This window comes from Lipophrys pholis, assembly GCF_963383615.2.
Source record: "Lipophrys pholis genome assembly, chromosome: 3".
Taxonomy (NCBI): domain Eukaryota; kingdom Metazoa; phylum Chordata; class Actinopteri; order Blenniiformes; family Blenniidae; genus Lipophrys; species Lipophrys pholis.
In genome coordinates this window covers 27,190,121-27,216,584 of record NC_137627.1, presented here as the reverse complement: position 1 = coordinate 27,216,584, position 26,464 = coordinate 27,190,121, and the positions used below count along the sequence as shown (strand labels likewise).

Sequence of the window (26,464 nt, the reverse complement as noted above, 5' to 3'; positions counted from 1 at the left end):
TTTCACTGAAGAGGGTGCCAGAGTCAACAGAAAAAGCAGGTAAAGCGCGCAGTGCGCCCTATGTGTGTGTGTTGTTGTTGTAAAGCGGACGTAGTAGAGAACACCATGAGAACGTTAAAGGGGGAAGTGTGGGCGTGGATTGTATATAAATGAACGGGTATGTGCGTTATGCAGAACATCGTTGTTTTAACAACCCTGAAAATGGCGAAGAGACACGCTTATGAAGCACAGTTTAACTTTAAACTGAAGGCCATCAGCGGAGGAACATGGAAATCGAGCAGCCGCGAGAGAACTTGGTTCGCAAGTGGAGGAAGCTGGAAAACGAGCTCCGACAGGTGAAGAAGACGCAGCTGAGTTTCCGCGGACATAAGGCGAGGTGGCCCGAGTTGGAGGAAAGACTCGAGCAGTGGATCATCGCACAAAGAACGAGTGGGAGAAGCGTTTCCGCGGTCACCATTCCACTAAAAGCAGTAACGCTAGCAGAAGAAATGAAAATTGAACATTTCCACTGGACATCGGTGTGAACCGGCCGTTCAAAGTAAGGCTGCGAGCGGCGTAGGAGCGATGGATGACCGATGGAGACCACAGTTTCACTAAGAGTGGAAGGCAGCGCCGGGCGAGTTACGCCACAATTTGCAAAAGCCGGCATCATTTCCAAGGAGCCGCACGGCACGGAAAGTGACTCCGACAGTGAAGAAAATGAACCTGGTATGTTTGTTAGTACTTTGTAATCAATACTTAAATAAAGCACAACCAAACTCAGTTTTGCTCCCGCTCTATTTTTAAATACGCACACTTGTGTGTGTGTGTTGTTGTAATGCGGACACCATGAGAAAGTTAAAGGGGGAAGTGTGGGCATGGAACCCGCGCCCTATGAGCAGGTGCGCCTTATGTGTGTGTTAAATGCAGTAATGGCACACATAACTGAGACTGCGCCTTTTAGTACGGTGCGCCTTTTGGTCGTGAAAATACGGTTATTCATTTTTTATTTTTATTTTTTTTATTTTTTTTTTCTTAAAAAAAAAAAAAAATTCTTTAATAATGCATATTTATCCCGCGGGCCGGACTGAACCCACTGGTGGGCCGGTTCCGGCCCGCGGGCCGTACGTTTGACACCCCTGTTCTAGAGTGTCTTTTCCTGGAAGAAAACATGAGGAAAACAGCCTGTCGGTAACTGATTTCAGCATCCAAGGTCGGCACTTAAAGTGAAGTTTTGTATGGCACGTCCTGATGCAGTTTGGTTTTGTGGGCCATTTAGGTGGTGCTATGTCATTAAAATGAAGGGCTGATCTTCACTGCCTCATCCTGATGTAGAAGTGAATGTGTGATTACTGTTGGCCGGCTCTCAGTCAGCGGTGGCGAGCCTCTGAAGTCTGCCAGAGCTCCTCTGGAAACTGCTCTGGAACTGATCATCACCGCAGAGTCTCGCTCTCTTCCTCAATGTCACCCATCAGGTTTCTACATATTCATGTTATAACATATTCTGTACATGTTATACACAGACCCTTAGCGACAATGTTGGCATCGATACTACATAACTATTACATAACAGACAGTGTTCTGAACAGAATAAAAAAAAATCCTGGACTTTTTTAAGCTTGTCATGAAAAACTGGTTTTATTGTATATTCTTAAAGTTTAGGAGCTAAAATACAGATTAGACATGTGGAATCCTTCAGAATGTCAATTTAGTCCCCGTTTACACGACATCTGAAATCGCATAGTTTTTACATTTTTGTTTCAAAAAACTTTAATGTTTACACAACAACATTCTGAAAATGATGTCCGTTTACACAGAAACAGCAGAAATGCTGAAAATGATGTAGTTTCCATGTTGGTCCACTAGTTAGTGCTGTTGTTAGTTTTAGTAATGAAGCCACACACACATGCATACAGAGAACAATGAGCTCTAATCTTTAACACTGGGAGAACATGGACATTCTAGTGGACAGACTACCAAGTTGGATTGTTATTACGGTGACTGTCAAAATAAAAGTACCAAGTTGGATTGTTATTATGGTGACTGTCAAAATAAAAGTACCAAGTTGGATTGTTATTATGGTGACTGTCAAAATATAACTACCAAGTTGGATTGTTATTATAGTGACTGTCAAAATAAAACTGCCAAGTCCCAGGAGAATATGGACTGGTGGGAGTCATGACACCATGGAGGAAACTTTGTTCTGATTGGCCGTGGTGAGCATGAGCAGGAGCAGCGTTTCCACTTTCTCAACGGAGAAGGTTGGAGCATTTTGAAAAAGTTGCGTTTTCAGTGGCATCTGAGCACCGTTCTTATATAAAACACAAAAAAAGTTTGTTGTTGTGTAAATGGAGCCTTGATTAATGGCCGTGACCCTGAGCAGGATAATCAATACAGAAGATGGATGGATGGTTCATCCTGACTCGTGTGTTCACTCTCCTTCTGACGAGAGAATTTTAACAATTACATTTCTGAAAATGACTCACGCTAAAAGCTGCTGAGTTCTGTGTTTTTAGCACCACATACCATCTCCTAAATCACAGGTTCTTCTAGTAATCCTCAGTAAGTGTTCTGTGTTGTGACATGAAGCAGTTTGAAGCTCCATGCAGCTCATTTTACTGCTGTTTTATCATCTGAAACAACAGCAGCAGCATAAAGTCCTGATGACTTTGACCTCTCAAACCGCGACATTTTCCATGATGACAAACAAATGTTTTCTTGTTTCACTGTCATTGCTTCAAATGTTGCCCTGATTAGAGACACAAGTTTAAATTTCATCTCTGCAGGTGTCCATCAGTGCTGTGAAAGTCGACTTGTGGTTTCTCTCTCTCTCACTCTCTCTCTCACTCTCTCTCTCTCTCTCTCTCTCTCTCTCGCTCTCTCTAAATTGCCTTTTTGTTCCGTTGTGTGTTCCGGTCTTTCTGGCAGATTATTTCAACAGTGCACAATGGCACCATTGGAGGAGTGCTGGAAGTGGATGAAAGCAAAGCGCACTAATAAGAAGCAGCAGATAGCCCCCGACACATGAGGGGGGCAATTCTCTCAGCAGAAAATAAATATGAATTGTACTACTGAAGGGAAGGATGCTGATTGCAATCTGCTAGGGCGCAAACAGTGTTGCTCTGTGGTCGGCCATTAAAAGGCCAATTGTGTGTGGATGCTGGGCGTGGGTGGGCGAACTTATATAGCCCCTAAAATAGGTGTTGATTATTATGAGGGAAGGTTCCTCTTTCCTGGAAGACAGAAGGAAGTGAATGCATTTATCCACATCCTCTGGAGAATTTACAACCTATAATCCTGTGTTGTCTTGAGAAATGAGATGGAATATGTCCCCTGACAGATAACAACTGAGCATTGAGTGAATCTGAATATGTTCCTAAGAATATGTGTGTGGGTCTTGTGCAGTTTTCCAGCCGAGGTCAGTTCCTATGTCAGCACAATAGAGTCACATTGCTTCCAGCTTTGTGATGCTGAACAATACACATGTTGTCTGAGATGTGTTCAGGGCATGTTCTGCTATTATCCAAACATGCTGCATCCCTCACTGTAACCTTAAAACACACGGTCCACATGGAAGTCAGCAGAACTTGCTTCAATTACTGTCCATTACAGTAGTAATCAAATCATCTCTGCCCATTCATCAAATCTTGCATTTTTTTCCCCTCCTGAGCATTTTTTTCTTTAGTAAATGTGCCATTTCACTAAGTCTCCCAGAGCCATATTTATGTTATGGCTCAATATCTGGACTGGGAATGATGTCTGGTGACAGAGACATAAAAGAAGAAAGGACCCAGTTGGGAGTGTTAAAGGCTGGTGGGGAAGGCACTTTTTGCTCTCACGCCATACCACAGGAACTCAGGCTGATTACTGTCAAGCCTCAAATTACTCTCCTCTAAAGGGTAACATCTTCTTCAATCTAAGCTCCCCGTCCCCTCAATCCCCTGATCCTCTGCCCGACTTAAAAAATGAGACAATTAGGGAAACTATGGGCCTGGTCCACTTAATGCAACATGTTTTCTCTGTGCTTTTTTTAATATGCCCACTGGGCTCCCGCTATGCTGTAATTCCACACTCAAACCCCAAAACAAACAAGGAGTCTCACTTGCTTGTGCAACTTTAAGAGGATTTGACCAGCTTAGGTTGGTTTGTCATTATGTTTGTGTTTATTTCTTTATTTTCCACAGCTTTTTTTTTAAAAGGTAGACGTCTGTAAAAAGTGGAGCATCAAAGTCTGGGAGGTTTTGGAGTATCATGGTGGATCTTAGGAAGGGAGAAATCTTCATTACTTGAAGGTCGCTTTGTGACCAATGACTGGATGAGAGGTCAACAGTTGTAATGTAATCAGCACGCTTCCTGTCATGGAGGGGGGGGCGCACACTTTTATTGAAGAATGATCATCCTGTCTCTCCACAGGTCCTCTGAAGACGGACACTTTTGCTGAAAAGAGGCCTCTGCTTGGAGTCTGCAAGAGCACAGGGTCGTCCGGGTGAGTCACGCTTCACAATGAACTGCCGTTTTATAAACATGTCATCATCTTTCATACGGCTCATAGAGTTTGTGCTGGCGTGCACACACGTTTCACTCTTGTGCATTCACATTACATTTTCTGAACTGATAATAAGTCACCCTCTGGGATTAATAAAGTATTTCTATTCTATTCTATTCTATTCTATTCTATTCTATTCTATTCTATTCTAATTTCTTCTGTGTTTTAATTAGTTCTGAGATCTCTGCATTTTTCAACACTTCTGTGCAATATAATCTCAGACTGAGTCCCTGTTTACACAGCAACATTTCAAGTGAAAACACATCATTTTGCATTTTCGTTTCAGAAAAGTGTAAGGACAACGTTCTAAAACAACGTCCGTTTACATGGCAATAGTAGAAACACTGAAAACAATGTAGTTTCCGCTCTAAACATTAACATTTAAAAATAAATTGCAGGCTGCAGTTGACCTGCGGGCAACTACCAAGTTGGATTATTATTACGATAACTGTCCAAATAAAACTAAATGTTACATTGTTATCACAGTGACTGTCAAAATAAAACTACCAAGTTGGATTATTATTACGGTAACTGTCCAAATAAAACTAAATGTTACATTGTTATCACAGTGACTGTCAAAATAAAACTACCAAGTTGGATTATTATTACGGTGACTGTCAAAATAAAACTACCAAGTTGGATTGTTATTACGGTGACTGTCAAAATAAAACTACCAAGTTGGAATGTTATTACCGTGACTGTCAAAATAAAACTACCAAGTTGGATTTTTATTACGATGACTGTCAAAACAAAAGTACCAAGTTGGATTGTTATCACAGTGACTGTCAAAATAAAAGTACCAGGTCCAGGAGAATACGGACTAAGAGTCGTGACACCTCGGAGGAAACTTTGTTCTGATTGGCTCTACTGAGCATGTGCAGAACTACTAGTTGCTACCAACGTGCATGCATGCACAGTATCAGTATTTTTGCCGTCTACATGGAGACAGAGGCCAGCGTTCTCAGTCACTCTGAGCACTGTTGTCCTCTAAATGGACATATCAAAATGCTCCGAAATTAATGCATTTTCACTTGAAAGTCATTGCTTGTTACTACATTTAAAATTTTTATTTGTATAGTGCCAAATACAACTTCAAGGCACTTTTACAGAGAAAAAACAACAATTCCACATGAGCAAGTGTAAGCAACGGTGGAAAGTGAAAATGTCCCTATTTCGTAGGACGAAACCTGCAGAACCAGACTCAGAGGTGGAAACTTTCTGCCCCCTAAATGACAGACGTCCTTTCCTGCACCTACACATCGTTCTTCATCACTCGCATTACACTTTTGTCTCCATTATTGATCTTTACTTTAATCTAAGGCAGACATAATAATCTCGACCAGAACCCTCATATATCCCAAAATCAGTCCAGTTCACCAGTCAACATACAGTGTAATCATTTTTAAATACCGGCAGTGTTGTTATGAGTAAAACTGTACAAGCCTCTTAAAGTTGACGCTAAACTGAGCTAAAGTTAATTCTAAATCTCACAAATTACTTAAAATTTCTTCAACTTCTTCCTACCTTAAAGACATGATTCACTCACTTTCTACCCCTTCACATCGATGGACCAACTTTTAACGTACAGATTTAAAAAGGAGTGATAGAGAAGAAGTCAAAGCAGCAGAACTGATCTGCTCTTAGACAACTTCACCTGAACTTCAACACAGTTGTTCCCATCTGATCTCTTCAATACCTTGTGTGCTGTGGGATCGAGACTGTGTTGATGTGTGATGTTCCAGCTCTGCTGTATTGAGATCTTGAAGCAACAGATGGGATTTATTGTGCAGCAGGAGGAGCTGCCCATGTGTGAGAGTGTCCTGTCATTATGAACATGTCAGTCTTCTGTCTCTGGCTCAGTGCTGCAGCTGGGACAGCACAACATGATGTGACTGGAAATCCCATTTTCTCCTCAAAGCTTATCCACCAGCTCATTTTCAGCAGCACAGGGGGAACAGCAAGATGATCAGATGGACCTAAAATACTTAATTGACAAGGTGCTAAAATGTTTCAGTGAAACAAGGTTGTAATATGTAAAAAGGTTTGGGGTTGCTGTCCGTCCTCCTGACCTTTCTTTACAAAGTACAGAGGAGCGTGTTTCACTGCTCTGTTATCAAATACAACAAATGCTTCATCTTAAAGTAACGTCTCATAACAAGAGGCATCAAAGGAGGCCCGACTTTGTGCTGTGAAGCCTTCACATGCGCCCAGCTGGAGCCGAGCCCATGATGTGGGCTCAGTGAGTGTGATTCATGGATTCTTCATGGCACTGTGGTTTGTGTGTGAACAGTACCTGAACGCCTCACAGGCACACAGCAGGGAGATCAAACAGATGTGTAGATCCCTGGGATTTTCAGGGCTCGTACTGGAATGGGAAAAAAAGGAATTTAAAATGTGACCGACCCCAAATCGTTTACCCTCCATGCCCACCCTCCACCCTCCCTTCCTCATGCTGCTCTTCCAGAGCAACACAACATTTAACTCAATATGTCCTCTCCAGGAAATGAAATAAGGAAGTCTGGCTTCAGCCTGGCCAGGATGGAGACTAGGCATGTTCCCCATGACTAATTCCTCTTTACTAAATGAAAAATGTTAATTACGGCTCATAGATTGAAGACTAAAACGCTCAGAAAACTGTTGGAATTCGGCTCAATTTATAGTCCAGTATTTAAACATTGTCCCTCAAATATATTGTATCTTTAACGACTCTGCTGAAGTTTGAGGCTGTTTGCTCCTCTGCAGTAATCTGGAGGTTAGCAGTTAGCATTTAGCGTTGCCCTGCAGCATTTGATCGGACGAGACATCTTCCAGAAACTTCCTGAAGCCTTTAAAGCTTCAATGAGTAAAGTGAAGCAGATGTTTGAGGTGCAGCTTGATATCCAGAGTTAGCTTCATGTGCTTGGTGCAGCTTGATATCCAGAGTTAGCTTCATGTGCTTGGTGCAGGTTAAACTTTGGTTTGTGCATTGCTCCAATGGAGTCGACATATTTCCCGTAACGCTGTTTTAAGGGTTCCATTTACTCCAGTACTGCTGCAGTGAGTTTGCTTGAGTACTGCAGCAGGGAGGAGGACTGCTGTATGTCGCTATGTAGCGCCAACTAGTGGCGGGCTGCCGCATGACAGCTCAGGGTTGCTTTTTACATGAATACCTCCGGTGGAGGACGTTTTAACGTGAAGGCGACTCGTGGCAGACCGCCACCTTGATGCTCTCCAGAAGCTGCCTCCCGTGTCTCTGTGCCGCCGCGGTAGCTTCAGCTGGAGCTGTGTCCCCGGTGACACAGAGACGAGGCAGCGCTTCAACGGTTTGGCGACTCAGCCAGGCGTCGCTCGACACTAATGTTGAAAACATGCTGTGTGCTGAAAAGCAGAAACCCTGACCTCTGGCTGAATGGCGGTGCCTGGTCTTCCCCCTCACTGAAGTGCTTGGTAAATAACACTCTGGTCAAAGAAAGGAGGAAAAAGGCTTCCGGGTGCGGCGCAGTACTTTCCACTGGGCCTGTTCATAAACTTACTAAGGTCCTCACACAATTTTTAGCATATAATCATTTTGAAATAACAGCTTTTGTTAACCACCAAAAAGGATGCCGTCTTGACACTTAAATGGAAAACAGATTGGGGCCTTGGCCACTCCAGCCGTGCTGGTTTAGAAGTTGGTTCAGTCAGCTCGAGGCTTAGATTACAAGATTTGCAAATTAAAGGAAAACCAGAGAAGGGAAAAAGCATGTGTGCTGAAGCCCTATACTTGTGGATTTCCAGCCAGGCACACTCAACATAATTTTATCAATGGAAAGGATTATGCGTTAAGTCCAAACAATGTATGGATCCAATGATGTTCTTGACAGTGAAGCTCCATGTGCGTCGCCTGCACTCTCTGCACTGCTGCCAGTGAGCTTTGGAAATTAGCAAAGAATGCTGGTGCCACTGCAGGCCTCATTGTGTCTGCTCACATTTCTGGAAAGGATTTATTTCCTTCCTCTCTTGCTGTTGTGATTATTTTCGTTCTTGTTAATTACCTTCACAGGTATTGCAGTTTTGGGAGACTTCACCCAGCTCTCTCCCTTCAGCATGGAAATGTTCTGCTTGTAAGTGCTGTTGGGCAAAAGTTCAGTGATGAACAAGTGTGCTTTGTTCTCCGTAGTTGGGGAACTGTTGGTGACATTTCCGTGTCCAGCACCCCCCCCCCCCCCCCCCCCCCCCCTCCACATGCTGGGGGTCCAATGTGCTCCTCTTTCACAGACCCCTCACTGCTGGACGGGCTGTTTCCCGGTTCACCCTCATCGCTGCCTCTAGTTTGGTTCTTCATTCCAAAACCAGTTGGCTGGTCAGGAGGAAGATAAAACTTATGTAACTGCGAATGATCTCTTTCCTGTCAGAGCTCAGACTTTGTGAACTGGATGCTGAAGTTTTCGGTTTGTGTTGTGGTTGTGGCAGCAGGCTGATGTTCAGGGACGGTGTTGTTTCCACTGCAGCGGCAGTGTGACATCAGATCAGCACTCATCCAGCTGGATGTGTCCGTGTGTCTTCACACAGCCCAACCTTCTCCCTCTCATATCTGGCACAATTCATGTGTCATGTCTTTTAATCACAACTGCATGAATAATCTCTTTTATTGGAAAGATAACACAAACTATCCTTTAATACTTCCAAAGCACCAGTGTAATATTAAAAGAAGTACTTGAGCTTAGGCCAACTCAACCATTCTTCAGTATATATTTCCTTATTCTTTCTCTCTGTAAAAGCCTACGTGAGATTTCAAACATTTGTCCTGGGGGCTCACAGTGTGCCACACCAGGGTCCAATCTGGAAACACTAACTTAATGTGGATTCATTTACTGGACTGGAGCAGTAATAGAAGTAAGCGAACACAGAGACCTGAGTGAAGCAGCATTAGCATCTATTAATTCTGCCATATTAAATCACGTCCTTCATCAGATTTACCAGAGGAAGCACAAAGTCAAGTCATTTCTGTATTTTCCAGCGCATCAAAATTCAAACATGTATTTTATACAATTCACTGAGTTTTTACTTCATCATCTTCACATTTCTTTTATTTTTTCCAGGTTTTTAAGGATGTACTTAAATGTTTTTTGCATCAAGGCAAAGGGAATTGAACAATGTTTCTATATTTTAAGACATTAAATTTAGTAAAGACATATGGCGACTATACAATGAAATTTCTTGCAAAGTGTCTTAAAACACATATTTAATCATTTCTAGTAGGAAGATTCTCTGAATGAGCTCCATACATTATGAAGTGCTGCTGCCCTGTAACATCAATCTGCTGCCCTCACCTGGAGTAGGAGCTGCTTCAGCAAAGACGTTAAACTGTTCCTGTGCCTCTGTACAGTAAGAAAGAGTGAAATGGAACACTCTTCAGTATCACACTGCGAGTTTAGTCAAAAACACAGAGATGAACAAGTGATCACTCGCTTGATGAATGCTAAACAGGTGGTGCTGTTTCTGTTGTTCTGTTCTCTGAGATAAAACTGCAAAGGCACACTTTTTACAACAAACCATTTACTGTAGAAACACGAACGCTACAGTGAAATTGAGATCAATTTTGGACAAGAGAGATTCACTTTCTATACGACCAACACAAAAACATCACCACATCAAATACATGGAGAAGAACAAAGTGTTGATGTGCTTCCCGACAAGCTGGTGTCCATAATTCAGTCTGTTTCAGAGGGAAAAAACAGTTATTAATTATGTGGTTGGAAGCAACAAATTCTACTGCAGGCCTCACAAACACGTGATGACAAAAGCTTGCGGCGGCTCTAAGCCGTGTGTTTCAGTGCATTAACATGACAGCTTTTGCTCTGCACACCGGATGTATTTGTCTTCTTCAAAGTGTATTAAATGGAAATCATCAAGCCTTTGTATAAAATGAGCCATCAGATTAAAGGGGATTTGGAGGAGTGATGCTTTTTATCCACCATGAGGTTATGGTGTTCTTCACTGTCACATTATGACCACACACACACACACACACACACACACACACACACACACACACACACACACACACACACACACACACACACACACACACACACACTCTTCCTCTTTTTCTCCTCATCGCTGAAGTTTGTCTTTAATTTGTGGGCAGAGATGTGGTGTTCTCCTGTCGTGGACTCGCTCTCCAGGCTTCTTGTCATGGTCCTGCGTGGAAATGAAAGTGGCTGTAATCTGGTTTCCCCCTTCCCTGCTTTTACCCCTCCTCCTCCCTACATCCACACACACACACACACACACACACACACACACACACACACACACACACACACACACACACACACACACACAGGCGAACACACACACACACGCGAACACACACACTCCAACTTCGCTCCGCAGCGTTTATTTTGACTTGCGTGTCTGTTTTATGTCTGTCTAAAGCGTGTTCTGCCTCGCCAGTTTTCCCCTTCCTGTAGGAAGTGGGATTAAACTCGGTAGTTGTGGAAGTGGTGCACGTAAACACAGCCGACAGACTGAATGATTAGGAATGACTTCTCAAACCTTCACCACAGCCCCTGTGGTCAAAGCAATTAATATTATATTTTACTAAAGTTTAAACTCTCCTGTTTCACTCCACTGCTGGTGTAACTCTCCACCATGACACAGCTCTGCTTTGCTCAGGTGACTGTCTTCTCGCCAGCACTTATTTTTCAGTTTACACAAGGTTTCAAGTGAAAACGCATTCGTTTCAGAAAAGTTTTGCGTTTCCACGGCAATGATACGACAATTATGTCCGTTTACATGGAAGTAATGAAAAAGATGTTGTGAGCAAGTCAAACCAGGAGTTGGTTCTGTTGTTTGTTTTTGTATTGAAGTTACGCACACGTGCAGAAAACAACAACATACGCTCTAAACCAGGGGGTCCACACTTTTTCACCAAAGGCCACATTTGGAAAAATACACTAACAGCCGAGCCACTGACTCCAGGTGAGGTATACATATGGCCTCTCCTGGATTGTTTTTGCGGTGCCCCATTATGTATTTTTTGTAATTTCTATGTAGTCTTAAAATATAATCAAGTAAACATCTAAAAATAAAAATAAATGGAGCAAAAAAATTTGTTGTGGCGGGATTGGCCAAAGATTTTGAAAAAAAAAACCTTGAATAGTGCATTGTAACACATTGTGGACTACTAAACACTATATTGTGGACTACAAAATACAACATTGTGGACTACTAAATACTACATTGTGGACTATTAAATACTACTTTGTGGACTACTAAATATGACCTTGTGGACTACTAAATACTACATCGTGGACTACTAAATAATGCATTGTGGACTATAAAATACTACATTGTGGACTATTAAATACTACTTTGTGTATTACTAAATATGGCATTGTGGACTACTAAATACTATGTTGTGGACTACTAAATACTGTATTGTGGACTACAAAATACTACATTGTGGACTATTAAATACTACTTTGTGGACTACTAAATAGGATATTGTGGACTACTAAATACTGCATTGTGGACTATAAAATACTACATTGTGGACTATTAGATACTACTTTGTGGACTACTAAATATGACATTGTGGACTACTAAATACTACATCGTGGACAACTAATTACTGCATTGTGGACTATTAAATACTACTTTGTGGACTACTAAATATGGCATTGTGGACTACTAAATACTATGTTGTGGACTACTAAATACTGTATTGTTAACTACAAAATACTACATTGTGGACTATTAAATACTACTTTGTGGACTACTAAATATGGCATTGTGGACTACTAAATACTATGTTGTGGACTACTAAATAATATGTTGTGGACTACTAAATACTGTATTGTGGACTACAAAATACTACATTGTGGACTATTAAATACGACATTGTGGACCATTAAATACTACATTGTGGACTACGAAATATGACATTGTAGACTACTAAATACTACATCGTGGACTACTAAATTCTACATTGTGGACTATTAAATACTACATTGTGGACTACTAAATACAACATTGTGGACTATTAAATACTACATTATGGACTATTAAATGCTACATTGTGGACTACTGAATACAACTTTGTGGACTACTAAATACTACATTGTGGACTACGAAATACTACATTGTGGACTATTAAATGCTACATTGTGGAGTACTAAATACTACATTGTAACCTGTGATGAATTGTGGGACCAGTTGATGTTGAAGGAACCAAACATCAAATAATATGTTATGGAAGAAACAGTTATTTAAAAGCACATAACTGAACCAATATAAAGATTTATACAATATTTATACATGTATATAATGTATGCAATGAGGTATACAAAATAAATACAAAATTAAATGTTACTTCAGGGGCCACATACAGTCCAGTTTCGTCTGGAGCTGCCAGACCGGTAAAGTATTGCTATAATAACCTTTTTAATTTATACTTGATATACATAACCACCTTGCTTGGTGGTTTTGGCCAGATTGGAGCCTTTAGTGACTGGTTCTGGCCCACAGACCTCATGCTTGACTCCCCTGGTTTATTAAAGTGAAAGAGAAAGTAGGCTGCCTGCTGGCCACTCATTAAGGTGTGTTAACAGTCACAATTTCTTTGTATCCAAGGTTCTACTGTACACATATTTTAGACGCTATGAGCAAGCTGTGCACAATTTTTCCGGCCATCTTTTTCAAACATTAACCATCCATCCAAATGGCAGCTGGACGGCTCGCTGCTTAAAACAATGCGATCAATTCAAACTTCATGTTTGGGCCATATTCCAGTATTGGAATTTACTGCGGGCCAATTAAAAAGGAATTGAGGGCCACAGTTGGCCCGCGGGCCATTGTTTGGATACCCCTGTTTTAAAAACACTGGGAGTACATGGACATTCTAGTGGACTGACGGCCAAGTTGGATTGTTTGTATGATGACTGTCAAAAAAAAACAAAAAACAAGTCCCACGAGAAAATAGACTGGGAGTCATGACACCACGGAGGAAACTCTGTTCTGATTGGCTCTACTGAGCATATGCAGAAGAAATAGTTACTACAGCCGTGGTGCACAAGTACAGTAGCAGCATTTATCACAACTTCTACATGAAAACAGAAACGAGCATCTCCACACAGTTGTGTTTTCGGGCACCTACGCAGCGATGGGGGTGGGAAGTTTCACCTTGGGAGCCGTTTCATGAAAAACATTTTTTAGTAACTCCGAGAACCGCTGTTGTGTAAACGGATTTCCAAAACGCAACAAAGGTTTTGCGTTTTCGTTGGGAAAACGGTAGCAATGGAGGTTTCTCTGTGGTACTGTAGCAGCTTTCTGGTCATACGGTGACATCTAGTGGTCACTGATGGTCTGTATCGGGATATTTTGACGTGTAAGTTGCTTCTTAATGTAACACCAACCAACTCAAAAAGTGTGTCTTATAGTCCAAGACATCCAGTGTAATGTGCAGTTAACCCTTTAGAAGGGTAATAATGTCTCTTTGAATGGTAAAGTTGGCAAAATGCTGTTCTAGAACAATTATTAGTGTTTGTATTTTCTCTTATCTTCAATAGATATATGTTTCAAATTGGGCAGAACGAATGACGTTCCCATCCCCAGACCTGATGGTCTTCAACAAGTTGACAAACACACCATAACCTGCATTACTTCCTGATCAGAAATGCGCTTGAAACCTTTCTTTGGAGTATTTGGTGAGTGACTTAATTAGAGCTGTGCAGCAGCAACACTCTGAAGTGCCATTTCTCCTGGAGCAAGTCAAACCTGAACCTTTCGCCTGAGGTGCAGAAGAGATGTGAAGCTCTGGCTCAAAGTGTCACTCACAAACAGATGCAGCGCTCCATGGAGGGGTCATGCTGGTAGAAGTTTGAGCTCCTCCATAACCAGATGTTTCTTGTGTCAAGTGCTTCCACTTAGCTCAGACAGAAAACTGGCAGACGCTGCTAAAAAGGCTAAAATTGGCTCTAATGCGAGCTATGGTTTAGGTAATGAATATTAATATCCACTTTGCTGCTGTCAGAAGAGCAGGCAACCTACTGGATTTATGGTCTGCACATACATAAATTCTGACATTTTTTTGTCCCACTGCTTTTTGTTGGATCATTTCTCTCTCTGTTTCCCTGAACTTTGTACAGTTGGATTTCACGGCTTTGTTTGTGTAGCGTTGCTGACCTTTTCGCTGCACTATAATAAAATGCTTTAACATCGGGGGACAGAATCAGCCAGGGAGAAGGTCCAGTTTGCCATCAAAAATGAAAATGAGAAATAAAACATTTTCAAATAAAAGTAGTTGCTGTTTGATGTTTTATGAAGAGTAGTGGACATTTAACATTACTGAGACCTGAGCCCACAGACCAGTGCCTCCATCAGTCCTTCGTGAATCCATTCGGCCTCCATTAGGCCTCCATCACACCCCCATCAGGCCTCAGTCACAACTCCAGTAGGCTTCCATTACACCTCCATCACGCCTTCATCACACCTCAATCACACCTCCAGTAGGCCTCCATCATGCCTCCAGCACACCTCCATCACGCCTTCATCCACCCCCATATTCTGTACATGTACACACTTATAGGCACCGTGTGCATATTTTTCTATTATACTGTATTTTTATCTGCTTTTTTTAGTTCCTGCTATGTGTGCTTCTCTCTCTGTACTATCCTGCTGTACCACTGCAAATTTCTCCACATGCGAGATAAATAAAGGGATATCTTATCTTATCTTATCTTATCACACCTCCATTAGGACTCCATCATACCTCCATTAGGCCTCCGGCCTCCTCCAAACTTTGATCATACCTCCATCATGCCTCCATCAGGCCTCCATCAGGCCTCCCATCAGACCTCCATGACCTCCTCCAGGACATGATCATGGCTCCAGCACACCTCTATTAGGCCTCCATCATGCCTTCATCACACCTCCGTCAGGCCTCCTCCAGGCCTTGATCGTGCCTCCAGCTGAGATTGAGATGAGGGAGAGTTACATAACAGGAAAACATTGGAACTGAGGCTGTAGCACAGCTTCAGCTCCTCGGATGACGCATAAATGATGAACCTGTGAAAAGCAAAGGAAAACATGGAACCTGATTTATAGTTCAATAACTGCATGAAGTCGATATTTATAACAAAGTTCATGATATGAGTGGAAGTTTTGAAGCAGTCACTAAACCTTGAATGTGTTCACTTTCCTTTTCTAAAGTTAAAATCTTTAAATGTCACATTTTTATAGAACTCATATGTCAGTCATGGTACAATTACAGGTTGCATTTCTTTTCATAGGAGTATGTCACATTGTCTCAAAACTTTTCTGTGTGTTTGCAATCCTGCCAAGGTTAAAATCTTGCTCACAACATGATGGATTTTGGCTGAAGCCATCAGCTTTTGGCAAAGCTAATGTACATTTTCTGGTTTCCCGTTTCAAAAGGCCGTATCAGTTTACCAGTCCAACCATCACAGCTCTCTTTCACTTTCAGCAAGGCTGGCCACCACTTCCCAAACCCAGGTTGTATTTGTGTAGCATTTGCACAGCATGTAATTGTCCTCTGTATTTGGGGATCTTGTAAAACGTAGCACCAGTAGGAAATGTGGTGACGTCCCATCCTTGTAAATGAATTTATTTGCCTGCTTTTTAATTCCCCGCTCGGGCTTCAATCTCTGCTTTCCACAGCCACATGAAATCTTGTGGTTTTCATTCCCTGGTTTTTAGTTCTGTTCATAAAAAAAGATGTGTGCATATCCTCCAGCCAAAGTGCTCATGGAATAAGTTCAGCATTGATGTGAAAATGAAAAGAACAGATGTCAACATGTTTCATCAAGGAGGAAATGTGCACACTGGAGTGATGATAATGGCACAATAATGAGACACGTGCCACCCATAAAGGTCTCTAATGACCTTTGTAAACAGTTGTGCATCTAAAATTAAGTCTCACACATGATTGTAAAAGTCACTAAGCACTGTTTTGTTTGGAGAAAGTCCAACTGTAGTGCAGTGACAGAGCAGCCAAACAGCACAGTGACCCAAACAGGCCCAGTTTACTGGGAGGCAGATCCATTCAGCAGGCGTGCCCCACGCTCACTTTACAGCACTGCTATTTCAGATTTGACAAATCCAATTTTAGACTGTTGTGACCTTGACTGAAGCTGAGTCTAATAGTTTTCACCCTGGATGAGTTTCCTATCTGCTGAATGCTGAGCTAAGACAACGTAGAGAGCGTTTTGGCTCTGCTGTCTGTCGTTTTGTTTGGACATTTTAGAGTATTTCACAGTGGAGACCTTTTAGCTCAGGGTTAGTGATGCTATGAAGTTAGCAGTTTGACATATTTGTGTGAATATGTTGACAAAGGGAGGATCTTTTTTTATTAAATCAGTAGTTTTGTTTTTATTATTATTAGCAGGATAACCCCTCCAGAAGTAACATGCCATTTTTGAGGGGGTCCTACAACAAGCATCTTGAAACATAAAAGAAAAAAAGATAAGATAAGAGGTACAGTTTAAGTTCTCAACACTTGTTGGGTACCTGTTGGGGAATTTAAGGGGAGGAAGGTGTTCTTGATCACTCAGGGATTTATAAGGTCATGGGGCTGGTGTTAAATAACAAGCACTTTACAAAGACAGAAGCTAAAACAACTTGATCAGTGATCATCAGATGAAAATTAGCTTTGTGCTAAATCTGGTGCAGACATCTTTTTAATGTGACTGCACATTATTCTTTAAATTAACTTAATCTAATCTCATCAGATTTCCATTGTGTTCAATAAAAAATACAGCTGTACATTTGGTCTACACTGTATGATGCAAAGTTATTGTCACAATGTCAACATATCGCGCTGTAAGCTTGTGGACAAATAATCTATATAGAGGAATCAAATTATCTCGTCACAAAACTAAAAGAACGTCAAGCTATGCAATACATTCTGACCTGTGAGATGATTGTAGGATGATACCTGAGGAGTGTGTGTGCGTGCGTATGTGCCTGGGTTCATGTGTGCTGTATCTTCCTGCCCTGTCAGAGGAGGTAAATGAGTTGGGCCTCCTTTCCTCCATTTCCCTGGTTTTGCAGCCCGTCAGACCCAGGGGCCAGTTTGAGTAATAGTAATTGACACATTGATCTAATAGGCCATCATAATAGGCCTGTTACTGATCTGGGTGATGGTGCTCGGCGTCACCTTAACATGTGCAAGGACTGACATCCCGCCATGATCCATAATGATAATTGTGATTTAGCCTTGCTTTCAACCTACGCCCGAACGTCCTCAGCATCAGAAAATCTCATTACCTCTGACCCCACATTGCCTCCATTAGAACTGGGTCATTTGTTAAAATACTGCAAAAACAAAACAATTGAACCTTGTGCCATTTTTATTCTATAACAGCGCGTTATCGTTGTCCCTTTGAATCAATTGCGGAGGCCCATTTTTCGGGATAGAGCCTTGAATTGGATTGATTGGACTCTGATAATGCTGAAATCGATGATGTAGCCGCCTGAAAGTAAATTATCATTGGGTTGAATTTAAGTATTAATCTTAATGCTGTACTCTTGATTGGTAATGGTAGCCCTGCTTGCTCTCGAGACCTTTGAAATGTTGACGTTAACCATCAGGACAAAAACAATTGTGACGTTCCATAAAAACTCTATTCCCATGGCACTTTTGTTTTACACACACAGTGGTAAGACGCTGCTTCGTCGGGTTGCAGAAGATGATTCACCTGCTGCTGGCAGGAAATACGCCAACATGAATTAATGGCTGTTAGCGTGATTGCCTCAGGTATAAATGAGGGAATTGTAATTTAAAGATAACACGCAGCCAAAATAAATGTACTCTTCAGGAGGGGTGTGGATCATTTATTTTAGTCAATATACTTTCATCAATTGATTGAATATGCAAATACCTCACTTAAAAACACTGTGGGATATTAAAATCACACACAGTGTGTTTTTCTTTGTTTGGTTTTTTTCTTTTATCGTAGGGACTATGGAATCATTGTCCCTGATGACTGTTTCCTTTCTTCTTCTTCTTCTTCACTTGGGTTCAACAGCAGTTGGCATCCATGCACTAACGCCATCTGCTGGTTCCAGCTATACCCACAAATGAAAATCACAGGATGGTTCAATGAAATCTCAAACCCCCTTTTGTTTTGTTTTTACTGCCTGTCAAATAATACACCTTTAAACCTCATATTTAGGCTTTAAAATACCACATAGCATAAGATAGACTGTGATTCTTGTAGTTACATATATTAGAAGTAAGTACATACATATATATGAGAGCGGAGGGAAACAATGTAGATAGATAGAACCCGCAGATGGCGGTAATGCAATTTTATGGATGCAAACTGCTGTTAAACCCAAAAGAAGAAAATGAAGAGAAAAAAATTAAATTACAAAAAATGTTTGCCAAGTTTCCAATATAACACCTTTCTGCATACTCTGTACTTTTGATCACAGTAGTGTTCTTTGGCTTCGATTTTCCCCAAAAATGTTTCATACTTGTACCAACACAAAACAAATCCACAGTGGTAAGATGAGGCAAAACAGGGAAGAAACGACTGAAAATGGAAGCTGTGTGGTCTATCATCAGCTTCAGAAAGAGCCTTCTGCATCAGAAAACTTAGATTGCACTAAGACCAACAGAAGCATTGTACCAGAAAACAGAAGTCTTTACTGAAAGTGCTGTGTAGCGGTAGTGAGAGGAGAGGATGTACTGTGACAGTATGTGGTTTTTGATTTTCTCTTGTAATTGTTAGTGAAACTGAACTTAAATCAGTTCTACATTTTACCCACCGTGGTAGGTAACATCTATTCAGATGCCTGGTTAACAAGGAAATCAACAGCAGCTTAGAGAATTCAAACAATGTTTTCAAGCGACAAACGCATGTAGAACAACACCTGAAGAATAGCATCAAGATCACAGATTACAGGCCCTCACCAACATTAAAGACGGTCAGATCTACACTAGGTAAGGCTCGTTTCCAGGATGGAAGGTCATCACCTACATGAGATCTCTGGTGAAGTTTACACCAGAGAAACACGACCAGGCCTGCCTCAAAAATACAATCAGCACCTGTGGTCACCAGTGCTCTACAGTCGCAGCAGATCATGTAAACTCCACACAGAAATGCCCTTCTCGTTGTGAGGCGTGAGTGCTAGCCACTGCACCATTGTGCCCTTAATCAAAGTCAAGCCATATAATTAGACTTCTCAGATGATGATGAGATCTGTATCATAGGGTGCAGTTGATTCTTGAAAATTGTGCTTTTTGTGTTGTCAGTCTCTAAATGCAAAGCATGGTTTTAGGCAGCGAGCCGTTCAGCCGTCATTTGGACGTTCAATTCTCGGAAAAGACGTTAAAAACAAATAGCAGATATCTATAAAATATGAGTATAATGGATATCACTACTTGTCACCGTGCAATTTTGTCTAAATTCATCTTTTTTCGTGAATTATCAGCTCGAGTACACAACTTACAACTGACTTCCGGTTTGTATTACGCCCAGTAATGAACAACATGATTGGTCAATTAATACCACATGGTATATACCTTTCGAAAGGCGGCCTCTGATTGGTTTGTAATTCTGAAGCAGAGAAGAGGAATTTAGAGGAATTTCCTTTCCAAGATGCTGAGGAATTCTATCTGCAGAATCCACACAGGTGGGACTAATTCTATGAACCTATGATCTGTCTAATCTTTCGTTTCCAAAATGTTGACATGTTTGGATAACTGCACATCATTCATGTTTTTCATTGAATAATAAAATATTCTTTGCTGTGAAAATGTTGATTTTGATATAAGTATTGACAATCATGCTTGTTTCATCACCAATTTAATTATGTGTGACTGTGACTGTGGGACCTACCTATAGGAGGCCTGCAGATAACAAATAAGCATATAACAGTCAATTAATAACTGATAAGAGGATAATAGAAACTATTTTACAGTTCAGAGTCTACAGGTGCTCACTTTAGGGTGCAGAGAGAAACTACAAGGGGTATAAAGAAGCACATGTAGTGAAGTTTGGTGTGAGGTGATGCTGGTACTGGTACTGGTACAGGTGCAGGTAGTGGTACAGTTACAGGTACAGGTGGAACCCATCACCAATGAAAAGAAGCCATTACATTAAAAGAAAAAACGCATATAGGAATCATCAGCAAAAATGTCAGAAGGAAAAGAAAATATATTACTGCGAAGAAGCAAAATCTCCAAAATGTCACAATGTAGTATTTAGTAGTCCAGAATGTATTAGAATGCACAATTTAAGGTCTATTTTTTTATTTCAAATACACCCCCCACCCTTGCACTGGTCACAGTCCAAATACATTTTGGTCACTGAGATTTTTTGGATGGACACACAAAACACTACCTTCTGCCTAAAACCATGACGCAAACTGATGCGGGAGACTGAGTAGATAAAGTCTAAGCTACAACGTGAAATGGTTAGAAGTGGTTCTGCTTTCTTTAGACCTGTCTGACATTGTAAATCAAGATTTTTCTTATCAATAAAATGGGCAATATATAGCAACAAGTCCAAGTCAGAACCAATGATATGTTAGAGCTATTTTGGCAGTTCTTACAGTGTTTATCATGCGTCATCAAACACTCTGTAATGTCACTCCAACCATTGGTTGCATTTGCAGTGAAGTTTGTCCAGAAACTGTAATAGGAAAATCATGATGACGGCAAGGAACGGCATGGCTCGGTTGGTAGAGCAGTCATCTCGCAATCAGAAGGTTGTGAGAGTGAGTGGTTGGTGGTGGTCGGAGGGGCCGATGGCACAGATTGGCAGCTTCACTTTCATCAGTCTGGCCCAGGTTAGCCGTGGCGACAGACTTAGCTTACCACCTTCGAGTATGGAGTGAATGAATAATGCAATGGAAAGCATCTTTGAGTGTCCAGAAAAATCGCTATAGAAAACCGATACATTATCATGACTTGTTGGCTGTAACTCTCCACTCATGCTTCTGCGAATGTTTCTCTGAACGATCATGTGATCAGAGGATGTTGTCCTCGACATGTTGTTTTTCTCCTCTTGGACGTGGCCATGCAGTGTGTGTCTGTGTGTCAGGGCTGAGGCTGATCTGAAAAGCAGATGTCTCACCACCACGAGGTGGAGAGGAGGTAGCAGTAATGACTGGGCACACAGACAGCTCCACACAGGAGCTGATCAGTGGAACAGCGTCGGCTGCTGGAGTATTCAACATGGCTGAGGTCATCTGCGTCTTGTTATGGATGAAAGTCTTCCCATTATGAGCTCTTGATTTGAATAATGTCCAGACTTCCCTCAGTGACTTGGAAGTAGCTGCCCACTGTTAAACTCACTTTCTCGAGGTTTCTTGCACTGGCTTTGGTTGGCATGAAGGGGATTCCCGTCTGCCAGCCTTCTTTCCTAACTCAACCTTCACAATCCAAATACAATCAGGGCTCCCTTTTTCTTTTTCTTTTTTCTTTTTTTTTACAGTGCTCACCACTTAATTTTTTACCTCAGAACTACATTTAAGAAAACTGCTGTCAATGTTAGGAGGTTGTTTTACATTTATTGTAATTTTAATATTTCGTCCGTGCCTCCCCTTGGTGCTTAAAGTCTCCACATTGAAACTTATGCAGTGTGTATCTACACTGGGTACACACAAGCAGACTGAGTGGCCTGTTGAAAGCACTCAGTCCTTTGGATCAAAAAACCAAACTAACACTGGGTTTCACCCCAGCATCCTCAGCCAGCGCGGCACCACAGGCCTCGCTAAGGGTGACAGAGAATGGAGGACCGGCAGAGGCTTTCCTGGAGCTGGGGCACAGGGGACAGGGGGCGGCAGTGCTGGAGACCTTCTTGATTAAGATTTATGTCTGAATTTTCCTTTGCCAGCAGCCGCGGCCGGCTGCTGGATAAGCTCCCTCATGCAACGCTCTCCTTTGTTGTGTTGATAGAAGGGCTTGGAGTAAATGTGTTTCATGACAAAGCATTTCCCCTTTAGCCCTTTACTTTTCTCCCTTTCACTTTGTGGAGCCTGTGGAAGGCCGAGCCAGTGGGGCTCAGGGGAAACAAATCTCCAACAAACTGAAACAAAGGCTTCTTATTCCTCCCACAGCTCCACCTCCATGCTCTTGTCTTTATTTGTGTGATGATTAGGAATGTTGTAGACTTCTTGTGGTTCTGAAATGTCCAGTACCTGAATATGTCACTTGTCTAATTTTTTAGATTTTTTTAATTGCAATCCTGATTAAAACCATTTTCATCAAGATGAAAAAAACAAAAAAACAATAGGATAACAGATCTGTTTTCATTTACTTCTAATCTTTTAAGAAAATAGAATCAAACCAAACGACAAACGCTTCTGAACTTAGCATAAATAAACGGGAAACAATGTTCCTCTTTATAACTGCTTTTAAACAACAGAATCATCCAGAACTCAATTCTAATCCTAATCCAAGCACAGCTGAATACCAAATCTACTCAAACACACAAGACTAACATGGTTTCTAACATGGTCTTGCCTTTTCAGCACAGTCACTACAGAGGAGCTGCAGAACCACTACAGAGGAGCTGTAGAGCCACATGGCTGCAGAGCTGCAGACCTCAGCTTTAAGGTTTTGTGTGTGTTTTTTTTTTCTGTTTTCCAGGAGCAGCCCTCCGTACTGCTGTGCTGACCTGTACTCTCTGCGGACTGGTGAAATGGTTAAATCCATTCAGTTCAAGACGCCCATCTACGACCTGCACTGCAACAAACAGTACGTTCCCCTGATGGATAGAAAAGGCTTATTTAAAGTGCTGTTGTGAGTTTGTCCATGTCCTGTTTACACTGCGTTGTTCTCTCGTCAGTATCCTGGTTGTCAGTCTGCAGGAGAAGATCGCTGCGTTCGACAGCTGCACCTTCACCAAGAAGTTCTTTGTAACAAGTAAGACTTTCACTCCGTATAAACTTTCCAATTTCAGGGGAGTCAAACTCATATCAATTCAGAGGCCACATACAGGACAGTCTGACATAATTTGGGCTGGACTGTAAAATAATCATAACTGATCAATAATAACAATTTCAGGTATTTATTTTGTTGCAATAAAGAAAATGAATAATTACCATTACAAAAATACATTTAAAGTTGCACAATACTATACAAATATATGACTTTTAATTCATAGTGCCTTTTGACAAATCTATAATTTTGCACACCCAATAAATTGGAGCATAAAGCAAGTTAAAGTAATACAATAAAACTAAATATAAACCCATCCTTTCCTGATTTATTTCTATTTTCAGCAGAATATGTGACATGTTCAGAGCCGGGGGCGGCGGATGAAACACAGGATCAACACATTCACAATGAGGAGTATTTTTAAAATACCCTAAAAAAAAAACCTTAGAAACGAGAGCTACACTCTGTAGAGCGCACACCTTCACCAATGCCACATTTGTTTGTGGAACCGAGTTAACATTGCTACCATGTTATCCATTAGCTCATATCAATGCTGCCTAGGTAGGTGAGGTAGCTACATCACTGTGTGAAACACTGAGCAGGGAGCGTCTCCATGGCAACAGACGCTGACCTTCTTTGATCTCCTCCATGAGGGACCTCTCTCATCTGCTTTGTATGGGACATATTGTTTTGCAGTTTTCTGGGATTTATTCGGAAATAGTTAGCTGTTAACATCCCAAAATCGATTCGATTGGTTTTTGGATGATGAAAAATCATCTCTGAAGATTTCATGCAATTTGGGTGAGTAGTTTTTGTGAAAAGTTACTAAAATACATACAAACATACCAACTAATAAATTAATGATACACACAGATGAAAACATGGTACCCCAACTTCGTTGTTTGCCCAACTTTCATTGGTGAAGGTAATAATGAAATGTGGAAGTGATCTGACAACATGCAAACAAATAAAAGAAATACGACTGAATTGTAAAACTGAAATAGGAATTTATTCAGACATTAACATGCAGCCAATGCAGGAACTTAAAACGTGGTGAAATGTGGATTTTTCTTCTGGTGCAGCTGAATTCTGCAGCTGCTGTGACGGTTTGATGTTTGTTAGGTTTTGGGGGAATCTTGATGTGTAGTAGTAGTAGTACATTCACACTCCCCACAGAACGGCTCCAGTCTGCAGTCCAACAAGTGAATACTTCAATCTCAAAAACATAATGTGTGATTCTGTCTCGGTACACGAATGAAACCTCCACAGGTCTGATCATTGCTCACAATACAGCCTCCAGGACCTGCTGTGGTCCACAACACTGCAGCTCTGCCTTGAGAGTAGAGCAGGAGCTTTCATCAGCTGGCGTTCTGGGGCCCTCTGGTCATGTCTGGAGCTCGGAGCTGGCTGTACCTGCCATGTCTGTGGAAGACAGGACAGACTGTATTACCCTGCCATTGCTGGCCACTTAAGTCAATGACTGGAGTAAACTGACCTTACTGACTCGCTTTAATGTGTCTCCTCGCTGTCTGCCTGCCTTCCCTATCAGCGTCTGGGCAACAGGAAACCAAACATGCTCAATAGTTATTAATCGTTTGTGAACGCGGGGCCTCCGCCTCATAACGTCGTTTGGCCTGTTTGAGCCATAAAAGCAGTAAACAAAGGGTCCTGTGATCTGCACAGATCTGCTGTGGATGAGCCCCGCTCTGCGTCTTCTCCAGGGAGATGATGGTGGACGTGCCTGTCCCATGTTTATGTTCCCGCCTTGAGCCTGGACTCCACCGCAGCAACACCATTGCTTCTTTTTTCTCTTTGGAGGCTGTTAAACACAACAACTCATCATACTCACAGGCTGTTTTGCAAAACAGAGCTTTGTAGAAGCTCTGCTTACAACACGTTTTGTAAACTCAATAAAAACGGACTCGTTAAAAGAAAATATTTTTTTTTAGAAAATAGTCCAAAATAGACAAAAAGACCTGTGAAGGTACCAAAAAATTTCATTTTACCTTCAACTTCTAAATGCGTGTCTCCCATTGTGAATTTGATACCATGCACATATTGTGAAAGAAGTTGGGTCAGCTGTACTCTGCCAAAACAGTACCTCCATGTTTACTCCATCTTTATTCTTCTTCTCATAGATTGAAGAAGGTTCTGAAATGTTCCTCAGAGCTTCTGCTCCATGTTGACATGAGAACTTCTTACAGTTCTGCAGATTCAAACATCGTGGTGTGACTCTCCTGCTCCTCCACCTCCCAGAGGACCTCTGCTGGACTGAGGTCTGAGGCTGTGGAGGTCTTTGGAGTCCAGAGAACTCACTATGCTCCAGAAAGCAGTGCAAGAAGGTCTGCTCTCTGAGAGCTAGAAGTCTCCACCAGGAGATGGTCCACTGTGGCCATGAAGGGACAGACATCCTCAGGTAGACTGTGGAGTTTCAACCTGCTCGGCTGAGAGGAACCCTGGAGGGGGTTGGTGGCTAAGTGAGTCAGCTGACAGGAAGAAGAAATTCTCCTCCAGACCTCCTCTGGTCCAGCCCTGGTGGACTTCTTAGGCGTCCTCTGGTCCAGTCCTGGTGGATTCCTTAGACATCCTCTGGTTCTGTCCTGGTGGACTCCTTCGACCTCCTCTGGTCCAGTCCTGGTGGATTCCTTAGACATCCTCTGGTTCTGTCCTGGTGGACTCCTTCGACCTCCTCTGGTCCAGTCCTGGTGGTCTCCTTAGATGTCCTCTGGTCCTGTCCTGGTGGTCCAGTGAGACCTGTTTCCTTAGGTCCTGCAGGGAGACCTGGTCTGATCTTCATTAGCTGTTGGAGAAGGTCCCAGATGCTCTTCTGCTCTCTGCAGGTTGGAACCAGGTTCTTTGAGTTCCTGTTGTCTTTCTATCAGTCTGACCTTTGACCTCTGACCTCTTGGACTTGAGTTTCAAGCGTAGTCGTGCTTCCCCAACCTTGGTGTGGTTGTGAGGGATCCATCAGGGGAGTTTAGAGTTATATGGAAGGTCAACAGTCCTTAATATTTTTATAGCTTTTTTGTCCTGATGTCCAGCTGGGGACATGTTGGACATTT

At 41.9% G+C, this 26,464-nt stretch overlaps 1 protein-coding gene across 1 annotated transcript in view; it reads left to right on the top strand.

Moving 5' to 3' along the window:
- The window catches only part of bcas3 (BCAS3 microtubule associated cell migration factor), a 415,011-nt gene that overhangs the window by 22,364 nt on the left and 366,183 nt on the right, over positions 1–26,464 (top strand). The window contains exons 7-9 of the mRNA XM_080459250.1: positions 4,393–4,465; positions 23,112–23,219; positions 23,311–23,387. Coding sequence (XP_080315376.1) covers positions 4,393–4,465; positions 23,112–23,219; positions 23,311–23,387 — 258 coding nt within the window. The remainder of the gene's footprint in view (positions 1–4,392; positions 4,466–23,111; positions 23,220–23,310; positions 23,388–26,464) is intronic.